General features: G+C 52.5%; 1 protein-coding gene across 3 annotated transcripts; it reads right to left on the minus strand.

The window, feature by feature from the left end:
• Window positions 1-48: 48 nt before the first annotated feature.
• CUNH3orf18 (chromosome unknown C3orf18 homolog) lies at window positions 49-11,422 on the minus strand. 3 transcript variants are annotated; one of them, XM_051811490.1, is made up of 6 exons: window positions 11,309-11,373; window positions 9,637-10,592; window positions 7,584-7,969; window positions 6,214-6,239; window positions 4,492-4,621; window positions 49-2,662 (listed from the first exon to the last, which is right to left on the minus strand). In XM_051811490.1, the coding sequence occupies exons 3-6, from the start codon at window positions 7,815-7,817 to the stop codon at window positions 2,582-2,584; spliced, it is 471 nt and encodes a 156-aa protein (XP_051667450.1). In that variant the 5' UTR covers window positions 7,818-7,969; window positions 9,637-10,592; window positions 11,309-11,373; the 3' UTR covers window positions 49-2,581. The 3 variants fall into 3 exon arrangements, with proteins under 3 accessions (XP_051667450.1, XP_051667448.1, XP_051667451.1); XM_051811488.1 differs by lacking the exon at window positions 9,637-10,592 and having other exon boundaries at window positions 11,309-11,422; XM_051811491.1 differs by lacking the exons at window positions 9,637-10,592; window positions 11,309-11,373 and adding an exon at window positions 9,179-9,622.
• Between the last annotated feature and the right edge of the window lie 115 nt (window positions 11,423-11,537).

Below are 11,537 nucleotides of genomic sequence, written 5' to 3' on the forward strand. Positions count from 1 at the left end.
GCAGAAAATGCAAATGATGTGGGGGGAAAAAAAGACAATCACGCCAGATTTTCATGTAAATAGCTTAATTATATTTCAATGCTTAAAACACAGAAACTCTTGAATTAAATTACATCATAATGCTTCTGCTAAATTATACATGAACTCCCAAGAACTGTGAGGAGGTGCTATGGAACTAAAAGAATACTCCAGTACAAGCCCAGCACATACCCGTAATATTCTTTTAGCCTTATTATCTGTACTTTAATCTAAGGGCAGTCATCACAGGACACAAAGCCTACCATCACAGGAAGAATGTCTGGAGAGAATTCCTCTGCAGGTGTGTTTGTTGTACAAGGTTTATCTCGGTATTAGCACGGAACAGGGTGCAGTCTTTGCACCTGGGCTGGCACATGCACTGCTGGGCAGCTCCCAGGGCAGCACACGGAGCTGGGGGAGGAGCACTATGTGGGCTGTGGGACTGAGGAAACAGCTCAGTTTACACTTGCCTTTTATTGAGTTTAAAACAACCAATTAAGTTCTGATCCTAAGATTTCTGGGAGAAGCACTGTGATTTAGGATGGCCGTGCACCCTTGCTGCCCTCTGCATCCCTGTCCTGCTGCAGAACTGGGGCTGTCCACTCCCAGAGAGCACCTGGAGAAGGTAAGTGTGTGTGTGTGTGTGTGTGTGTGTGTGTGTGTATATGCTTGTTTCTCAGCTGGTCATGACCTCTGGGAAGACCCACAGACAGTGCTCAAATTCCAAGGGCTAATCTCGATTAAACTGAGTATTTGTACCCAGGCACCTTCCTTCCAACAGCAGCCCAGGAATGCCTCCTGCCAGGTCTCCTGGCTTTGAAGGATGAGCTGTTTTCTACGCTCCCAGTCCTAATGTACTCCCAGAACTCCCTAGTTTTTCCAAAGACAGCAGGATAGTGAAAAGTTGAAGCAACTTAGCCCTGCAAAGCTGCCATGAGGGCAGCTGTGTCAGTGAAGGAGGGAGGGCTGGTAAGGAGCTGTGCCCTGCAGGGGTCAGTGGCACACGCCCAGGAAAGAGCCTGCATTTGATGAATATGGAAAAAACAATCACAGTGGGGAAGGAAAAAAAATATTTGGGAGAACGAAAACTAACTGGCAGGTCCAGACTTGCAGCAAAGCACACGATACCTGAATTGCCATTCTGAAACATCCCCTTGTATAAAGCTTTGGATCTGCATTCAAATTTTGGCTTGCCCTGATTCTGCTTTGACTGTGGATGGAATATGATCTGATTGACAAATGCACGTACCAGAAAAAGATCAGGAGGGCTCAGGGTGGGGCTGGGCACTGGTGCTGGGCACTGCTGTGCTGGTCTGCAGCCCTTGGGGCTGGTGCCCACCAGCAGAGGACAGACCCCACACTGCACTGCCACGTGCCAAGGTGGCCAGAGACCCCTTTGCACTCTCTTCCTCCTGCAGCCCTGAAGGATGCACAGGCAGAGAGATGCTTCAGGGCTAAGGGAAACTCCTGGCTTACCCGTCTAGTCCCACCTACCTGTTCTTAGCAGGTGACATGAGCAGAGGCTAACACAAAGCTCTGTGTTCCCTTCAGTGGGAAGAAGAGAAGGCTCTGACTGCAGATCCTGGCAGGTAAGGAAGTACAAACCAGCTGTTAGTCACCTCTGGAGGCAGCTATGGAGCTGTTGTAATGTTTGAGCCAACACATGTTTTCCTTTATTTAAAAGAAAATATTTCAAAGCTTAATCTTTTCTTCTGGATAACACTCTGCCCTGTAGAAACTTCCCTGAGCCAAAGCAGGAGGGGATACGAGATATTGGAACCCCAACTCAACTCCTCTTTGTGGCCCAAGCACTGTTATTCCTAGTTCAGCAGCACAGAGTCACACAGCCAGACCCTGACAGCCCCTGCCTCTGGCTGTATGAATTCCACTCTTCCTGTACAATAGCCCTGATTTGGGATATTCAGCCACTTCCTCAGTTAAGATGTAATCGGCCAAATGTTCTCTGTTTCACTTTTTAAAGCTAGCGAATTCCCTACGCTTCAACAGCACCCTGGGTGCTCCTTTATCAGCAGCCCACACACAACAGCAGGGATAAACCCCTGGTGTGTGTGTTCCCTGGTATGCCCCAGTTACCACTCAGCTCTCCTTGCTCAAAGGGGTTTTGCCACCAGTCACCCCCACCACCACTCCCAGGACCTGCCAGAGCTGTGGTCACTGCACAGAGAGGCTCATTCATCGCTTCCCTTGGGGCCTGGTGACACAAAGCCAAGGGGGAAGGTGTCTGAAACGTGCACCTCTCCTCCTTCCCTGGCCCAGAGAGCCCCCACGTGTGCTCTGACAGGGTAAGCTACACAAAGCAGGCGCCGTTCCGAAGCACAAAGCCTGGCAGGTGGAATCAGCCAGCGCCAGCCCAGAAACAGGAGCACCAAAAAATCACCACTGCCCTCACGAAGGGTTTGCTTCCCAGAGGGGTGGCAGGGCCCGTGCCCACTGCTAACACAACCCCCCGGGGTGCCCAGCGGGGCTCAGCGGCTCGGCCGTGCGGGCGGGAAGTCACTGCTCTGCTGCCTCGTCCTCGGCGGGCCCGGCGGGGCAGGTGCTGTCACGCGTGGATGGCGTTGGCCACGTCGGTGAACACGAGGCGGCTGGGTCTCTGCACGGCTCCCTGGCCGGCCAGCAGCACCTGCGGGGGCAGGAGAGGGTGAGAGCCAGCACGGCTGCCCTGCCTGGGCACTGCCCGGCCTCGGCACGGGCTGCACTGCTGGACCCGGGTTCATCCCCCCCAGCGGGGCTGCCTGGCTAACACGGCATTAGTGAGGCTGTGACACGAAAATACAACAGGCTGGGGAGTAAGGCAGCACATCCATGCCAGGTGAAAATCCCCACATCATTGGATTACTGGGTCTCCCTATTTATGTATACAAGGCAGCATGAAAGGACTTGAGACATCAAGGAGGCCTGGAAGCATGCCACTGCCTGAACTCGGGCTGTTGTTTTAGACTCTCCCTCTCTTATTATGTTAAGCCTTTAAACTCTTTTACTTTCCAAGCACAGGTATCTGCGTTAGCAAGCTCTGGAGGGATCTGAGGTGTCCTGCTGGCCAGTCTCTATATAGGAAGGATCTGCTTTTGCTGTACTAAGGTTACTTCTGCCCTTATAATTTGCCCCCTCTACTACCTGCAGGGAAGTCCCCTGTGTGGACTAATAGAGGGATCTGATGTTTTCCCAGTATGTGCTACTCTAAGGACAAGATCTTTTGCTTTTATACAACACATTTCTTGCTTTCCCAAACCAGCATATTCTATAGGTTGACTATCTTTTATATTCAAACACACACATCTCCTTTGTGCTTTTCAGCAGGCTGGGTAAGGTCAAGGGAAATATTTTATAATTACGTTTCTATTTAGTATCTCTTCTTTCCCTTTCTGCCCACACCAAGCTTGCTACAGATTATCTGAAGGTGTAAAGACTGAGAATTGTTTGGGAGAATTCCTGCTCCTAGACAGGAAAACAGGGGAAGACATGGGCAGCACAGAGCAACTGGTGAGGCATTCAAGAAAGGAGAGGCTGTATCACTGGCTGAGATGTACCTGTTCCAACCATCCCTGCTGGCTCTCTCAGAAAGGCTTTTTGTGTGGTGGAGGTCGCAGAGGACACAGAACACTGTGAAACTGGCTTCAAATGATGGTGAGTAGCCCTTCTTCCCTATTTCTCCTACCTCCTGCTACACTGGGAAGGAGATATTCTCTTGTCAAAGACCCAACTGGGCCGTTAGTCAAAAATTATGGGCCAAAGTGTCAAGCTCTTTCTAACTCACAGATGTAATAAGTCAATGGTCTCTGAGGGCCTGGTAATTTCTCAGCACACTGCACACCTTGGAGCACTCAGAAGGGGTCAAAGCTGCTTCTTCTCTAACCCCAAACTCAAATAGAAAACCCTGCTCCCTTTTGTGCTCTGTGCCCAGCAGGGCTGGCCTGGAAGTGCAGACAAGCCCAGCTGTGCTGTGCCCCAGCAGTGCAGGCTCTCTGTGTTCTTAGGGCTTCCAGCACAGTTAGCTCTTTCCCTCAGCAAGGCCTTGTTCCACACTTGAATCCTTAGGCAAAGTGGGGATAGCTTGGAATTGGGTGGAAATTACTTGCTTTTCAGGGCAAGGGCAAAGGAGCCTTCGTGCTTTGTGGGCACTGAAGCCCTGTCTCTTAGAAAACTACATTCATCCTACTGCTCCCTTATGGTGCCCTGGGTGGTGAACTGTAGTAAACTCATCCTTAATTACTCAAGTTGCCCCTTTTCTCTCTCCTACTTAAGTAGAACCAGCACTTTGTCTCCCCAGACACTTTGTCCTAGTTGCCTGACTCCTCAGTCCATCCTAAGCACTCCAAAATGCTCAAGTCCCCAGGGCTGGCAGAGGTGAGGAAGTCCTCCTGAGGTCTTACTTTACAAGCCCCCCCTGTCTGTAAGAAAAGCAGTGCAGGTACCTGTGGCTGCAGTAAGAGGTTCACTGGTCTTTCCTACCTTGCTCTGCGATGCCTGGGAAGATGCTGCATCTCGCCCATGTTCCAACAGCTCCTGCTCCAGTTCATCCTGTTCCTCAGTGGGATCAAAGTTGTACATGGGCATCAGCTGGTGCCGTAGCTTCTCCAACCTGCCCATGGGAGGGGAGGGAAGAGGGTTGGTTGAGAAGAACAGATGCTCAGGCTGCCTTCCCCACCCCACTGCTGAGGCTTTCTCCAGGCTGTTTGTCCTGCTGCACAGGGATTCTGCTCCTGTGGCTCCTGCTGTGTAAGGGCTGTGTCCTGTCCTGCAGGGATGAGGAGAAGAACCTACTACATGCAGTGGGCAGGAGTGGAAGACACCCAGAGTGCAGTTACAGGGATTAATTGCCATCACTAATCAATGTTGGCAGGCATTACACACAGAGGAATCAGACAGGGATTTAAGTTCCCACAGACCTTAAAAGATCAAGCACAAAAGAGCCAGTGGAACATACTGGCTGGGCATCTTGTGACTGCTCCCCCCATCCCTGTGCCCACAACAGCCTGTCCTGCCATGTCACACTGTCTGCCAGCAGCAGGCCACTTCTTGCTCCAGTGACCTACCAGTACTTTAACTCCAGGGCTGAAGTACATAAAAATAAATAGAAAATAACAAACAATGAATAGAGAACAGGAAAGAGGGAGATTCTCACAGGAGGCTGATGCCTGCAGACAGACTGTTCCTGCTCTTGTATCATTGCTCCAAGAGACAGAGCTATGAAGTGTTACCCCAAGGAGTCTCCCTAAGTACTGGGCAGCTCAGAGATGGATGATGGATGGTGGGCATGGTCCTGGGAAAGCACTGAGCCCTGCCTCAGGCTGTAGCCGAGTTTTGGGGGGTGGCAGAGGGAAACACACAAGCAGTTACTGGCAGTGTCACCACAAATATCTATTTTGGCAAGTGTGAGGATGACACATTCTTTCCCTGCTTCTAGATGGGTTTGCCAGCGCAACCATTATCTCCAGCAGTGCTACTTTCACAGGCCAAGCATTAGCTGCTCCTGTGGCAGTATCCAGGCCTGGGCTGCAGGGTCAGGCTTGGAAATTTTACAGTGGGCAGCAGCTATTCTTGAAATTCTGTGGCCAGGCCAGGCCTGCCCCAAGGAATCAGGTAGGGAGGAGGTACCACAGCCAATGGATCTTCACTGGTCCTGCTGTCAGAGACAGAAGAAACAAATCATGTATCTTCCTGCATGCTGCTCTCTTCTTTATTTTCAGCTAGGAGCTTAGCAAGGAAATTAAGATACTAAGTCTTGGGCTAGAGAGCTGCATCTCTGCACTGTGCTGCTGCCAGCTGCTGTCACTGTCTGGGCTGTTGGAAAACAGGGATCTGGAAATGGCAGAAACCTGAGATTCACACCTTTCATGACAGAGTTCTCAGCTCCTTTATACACCCATAACTCTTTCCTCTGTTTTGGTGCATCTCACAGATGAGGAGTGAAGAGTCTGCAGGATCTCCAACCTCCTCCTGCTCAACCTTATTTTCCTTCCAAAGCTGCAGAGGAGTATTGGAAGCTCTTGTGTCAGAGGATGGGCCAGTGCCAGGAGTGCAGTGTCCCTGCCTGTCCCACACAGCTGATCCCTGCAGCCTTGCTCTCAGACAGCCCTCATTTATGCCCTCCCCATTTCCCTGTGTCCTTCCCAGCTCATTCTGGATTTTGAAGCACTGAGTTCCCTTCAGCCAACAACAGACATTACTTACCTCTTCCTCTTCCTGATATACAGAACCTGAAGGAGAAAGAGAATCACCATTACAACAGTCCTGGCAGGATGGGGAGCAGCCGAGAAATTTTGGGCACAGGGCACACAGAAGGGAGGTGGAGAAGGTTGGTGTCACTGTGCACCAAAGCAGGGGGAAGGGAGAAGTGACAACTGGAAATGAAATTCCATGTGGATCAGTGTGAACTTGGCAGCACATCATGTGTGGCACTAAGTGCTCGAGTGGCCTGTTATTAGGTGTGTTAGTAGGAGTAAGAGTATTAGGTGTATTATTAGGTGTAGCTCAGCACATTGCTGTGGCTGCAGGACCTATGCTGCAGTTTAAGAGTGGATGGAAAAGCTTCCCTTTGTGGTTTTCATCTGTAGAAGTGCTGCTACCCCCTCCCCAGCAGAAAGGGAAGAAGCAAAGAGGGCATGCTCAGGGACTTGCCTCGGTCAGCCGGAACGAGCGGCTGCGCTGGGAAGGAAGGGAGGCTTTGGGCCTCCACAGCCTTGTGCTGAGAACTACGGACGCTGGAGGTTGCTCTTGGGAACTTAGGACCGTTTCCAGGTTTTCTTAGGGGCTTTTGGAAAAACTCCTCCCGGGGCCTGCAATGAAATTTTGCAGTAGGCTCCTCTGCTGGTTGTGTTAGTGAAGCCCTTCCTCGTACGAGGAATGGGAGCTTGCTGCTCCCTCCTCTTCTCTGTTGGCAGGGAAACGATCTGGTTATACATCAGAAGAACAACTACAGCATTTGAACTGCCTGTTTTGGGCCCGAAACTGTGGTTTCTGAAAGCTGCTGCTCACAGCATTAATGGCAAGGTTAGTGACACAGCAAACCCTCGAGGACGGATACCCAGCAAGCACAGCCTGGGACGTGCAGTCCAGAGTGAGTCTCACTAGGATGGATTCAGGCCACTTCAATTCAGAAACAATTACCCCATGTCCACAGGGGAGATCAACATGGTTTCAACAGTCTGCTGTAAAAGTTAATTTGGATGAACTCTCTTGCAGGTCCCCAGTGTTGACAAGGTTTAAATCAATGCAACTGTTTCAGGTAACAAGTCAGAACAGAATATCTGCTTTGTGTTCTTTTAATTGAACTTCCTATTGCTATGAAAAACAAATAACTACATAAGGCTTCTTCTAGGCCTGCTGGGCATCCTGTTTGGAGACTTCAGGACCTGCAGAAATACTGGAGCACTGGATAAAGGCTTTAAAAAGAAAGGGATCTCAGGAACTATCAATACTTAGAAGTTCTGGGTGAGTCTTTAGTAGAAAACAAATAAATTATTCAACCCAAATCAGTCCCAGAACCCCTTGCCACCCTCCACCCTCAAGAGACAGAGGATTATTTAGCTGGGCTCTCTTACCATAGCTACAGCCAACCCAATCACAGTAATGATCCCAAAGGACAGCAGCATCGTGCTCATGCCGGCTCCAGTGCTGGCCACATCTGGGATTTTGGTGCTGTTGAAGCTGGTAGTCTCAGGGCTTATGGTGGCTGTTTCTGGCACAGTCACATCCAGAGCTGTCCCTGGGTCTGGCCTGGCTGTGGTGGGGGTGCTGTGATACGAGTCGTGCACAGAGGGTGAGCTGTAACTCATCCTGCCCGCTCTTGGGAGCTCCTGTCGCCCAGCTGGTGTCCTCACCCATCAGAGTGCAGAGCTGCCCTTCCTATGGAGGACCCTCATGTGAGAGCTGTCCTGGAGCATCACCACTGATGGGTTTCCTTCATAGGAACCACACTGGATTCTGCCTAGGAGAGAAAGAGAACAGATGAACAGTGCAGAGCTCTTGGAGATGGGCAGAGTCTTTTCCACAGTTCCCCAAATCACCAGGACAGTTTCTGAATGTCAACTCAAAATAAGGAAAAGATTTTTCAGGGGTGCTGAGAGCCCCCAAAGCTTGATTCACTTAAGTCAGCAATAACTCTCCCCTCACTGCTCAGCTCTGCCTCCTTGCAGGCACTTGGCAGATCCATGTGGGGACAACTTCAGAACCCCTGTCTTTGGTCTGGCCCAGGCTGAACCAGGTGGTCTCTATCTGCCCCAGGAGACACAGCATTTTCCTGCTTCTTCTCTTGGAAATTTTTGTAAAGTTACACATATCAGTGGGAACATATCCAATAAAATGACACTCAGCTGTGAGGCATCCATATCTCAGGATGCTTTTTATTGAATCCAAAGTAGGAGCTCCTTGTTGTGCTAGTCACTGGTGACATCCCATGTGCTCTGGAAACTGTGGGTTGCACTGGTCCCCCATGCTACTAAAGACACTGAGTTTTTCTCAAATCCCCCAGGAAAGAACCCACTCAAGCTTAGTCATGCTCTGGTAATTATCAGTATTAATTTTAAAGTTAGTCCAATTTTGGATTGGAGTTGTGAAATTTGATAGATCTATTCATGCTGAGAGCATAAAAGGCTTTAATTGCTTCAGGCTTCTATTGTGCAGATGATCAGGAGTTGCAAAATGCTGTGGGATGAGCCTGTGGAAAGTATTTGCACACTTTGTTTATAAAACCACTGTATATAACATTATGCTTCATGGAGGTGCTTCCATGAAAATGCAGCTAACTCTGGAGCAGAGCTGACCCCAGGAAGTACTGTAGCAGTTCTCTGGTAACTTCTCTGCAGTTTAGCAGACATTACATGTCTGGGCTGGAATGCAGCTGGGACAGAGGGGTTAATGAGCTCTGAACAGAAAAAGATGTGCCTGCAAAGAGAAATGAGCCATTGTTCTGCTCCACTCTGCTCTATTCCAGGCAAGGTTACTGTGCAGTTCCCATACTGTGATGCTTTACTGCTGCCCACAACTGCATTTCACAGCGTGATTAACATCTGTCACTAAGTGCTGAAGCAGAGGAATCACACCAGGAAAGCAGCACCAGGCTGCCCTGTGGTCAGTCAGCAGCTGGAGCAGCCACCTTGACTCGTCCTGCATCTCCCCGAGCAGGTAAATGTCTCACCACACATGCAGGGTTTGTCTCACAGGTCCCTGAGAACAACTCTGTGAAGCAAAGGGGGATTTTGAAGTGCCTGGGAGACTGTGGGAGCTGTCAAACTCCCAAGAGTTTCTAGAGAAAGGTGAGTAACAGCAGTTCTGGTCTGGTCCCTCCTAAGGTCGTGCTGAGTCACGAGTTCATTGCAGCTGAAAGGGACTGTGTCCTTCACTGACCACCAGACCATGGGCACCTGCTTTAAACCACCTGGACATCCCCAGCCATCACTGACCACAGCAGAGCTCAGCTGCAGTGGACACTGGGGCACAAAGGTGGCAAGTTTGAAATCAGTGTCACCACAGCAGCAGCAGCAGCACCTACAGCCCAGCAGGGAAAGGGAAGGAACTATTGAGCAGATCAAGCAGCTGCTCAGACAGAATCCATCAATCTGTGCTATTCAGGGAAAGTCTCCATGATGATAATACCTATTTTTGAAAAAGCCGCTGCCAAGGAAATAAAAAATTGAAAAAGTGAAAGGAGTGAAGCAGGCCCAAGGGCTTTGCAGGGAGCTTTTGCTCTAAATCATGAACAGCTCCTGAACTTTAGAAACAAAATGAGTTAGGCTTTCAGTTCAAGGAAGTGTCAGTTTTGGAAATCCAAAGAAGTTAGGCTAGGTTAAAATGAGCCAGCTGAAAATCTGGTCTAGTGAGAACAGGGGCTCTCGTTCACACTCCCGGGGTCCTGTTCATGCTGATGATTCCCCAGCCCACAGACCGAGTTCTAGAAGCAGTTCTGTATGGAAGTTTTCTGACTTAGCTTAGACAACCAGGTCCAGGTCCAGGTGGGGATATTTCTGTTCCCAAGCCCCCTTGTGGTCCAGGTTGCAGAGGGCCAGATAGGGAGGCTGAGTGCCAGGATGGCCCAGGGCTCACGCAGCAGAGCTGGGGGTGGATGATCTTTCCCACCACCTTCCTTTCCCCATTGCCACTGGAGTGCTGGAAGTTTGATTTACAGGCTGGGCACACTCCAAGTCTCTGAGGGCTTTAGGGCCAGGGACAGATACTACCTATCACTGGCAGGATTTAGCACAGTCCATGCACAAATAGAAGAGCAACCAGATCCTCAGCTGCTGCGAGCTGGCACTGATCCATTGCCTGCACCAGCAGAGCTCCTCACACAGCCAGGGCTGCTCTGTGCTGAGCTCTCTGCTGGGTCTGGGAGTAAGGAGAAGGCATTTGTTTCTCTCCTAAGCCAGCATTTCCAAACTGATCTCTGGTGGGTGCTGCGGCGGCCAACACGTCTGAGATGCAGAACACTGTTTCGGGCACTAGCTTGAGGCTCTTCTGAGTCTTGGTTTTAGTCTCTCTGTGCTGCCCTGTCATTTCGGGTGTGACAGGAATAGAGGTTTGTGTCACAGGGATGAAGATGGGTCACGGTGTCGCTGGGTGAAGAAGGCAAAGATTAACTAGCATTTTTCCTGCGTTACTTCACCACGATGAAGTGGCTCTAGTAATTCTGCAGTGCAAGCGGCGTTGGGTTGCTGTTGGCAACGGGATGTGGCTTCCCCGTGCGTGAACTTTTGGGTTCCCCTCCCTCTGCCCCAGCGCTGACCAGGCTTGCAGGACAGGGGGGAGCCCCGACCCGTGTTCCCGCTGTCCCGGGGCTCCTCCGCTGTCGCCCCCGGCTGTGGGACAGGGGCCACACTCCCATCCCTCCCCGGGCCCGGCGCGGGGACCCTCCCCAGCAATGTCACCGCTCTCTGACCCCGCACTGACACTGGAGCAGCAGCGCCCGCCCGTCCCTGTCCCTGTGCGGGCAGTGCCACCCCGGGGGCTCCATCCCCGCGGGCAGTCGCTCCTTCCCCATCCCGGGAAGGAGTTCCCAGGCGGATAACGGGTCCCGCGGCCCTTCCCGCTGCCCGGGCGGTGCCGGCTCAGCCCGGGGCTCGCCGCCAGCTCCTCGCGCGGTGCCGGTGCCGCCGCCCCGCCGGGGCTCAGGCGAGGCCGAGAGGCCGCGGCGGCCCCGCTGCGCCCGAGGGACGGGACGGGGCGGCGCGGCCGGACGCCCCCGCGGCCCGGCCCGGCCCAGCCCGCCCCTCCCCGCCCGCGGAGGTGCCCCCGCGCCGGGGCGGCAGCGCCCGCCAGGGCCGGCACTTACTGCGCGCTCCCCGCCGAGGCGTCCGGTGCCCGCGGGGCGCGGGCGGAGCGGCCGCGGGGGCGCGCCCGGGGCCGGGCCGGGCCGGGCCGCGCCGCACAGCCTCGCGCGCGCCGCCGCTGGCCCCGCCCCGTCGCGCGCTGCCTCAGCCCATTGGCCGGCGGGCGCGGGGCTCGGCTCGCGGTTGGTCAGGCGCGCGGCGCCCGGCTGTCACTCAGGCGCGCGGCGGGCG

This window comes from Manacus candei, unplaced genomic scaffold (genome assembly GCF_025592945.1).
Source record: "Manacus candei isolate 608988 ecotype Guabito, Panama unplaced genomic scaffold, ASM2559294v1 h1tg000082l, whole genome shotgun sequence".
Taxonomy (NCBI): domain Eukaryota; kingdom Metazoa; phylum Chordata; class Aves; order Passeriformes; family Pipridae; genus Manacus; species Manacus candei.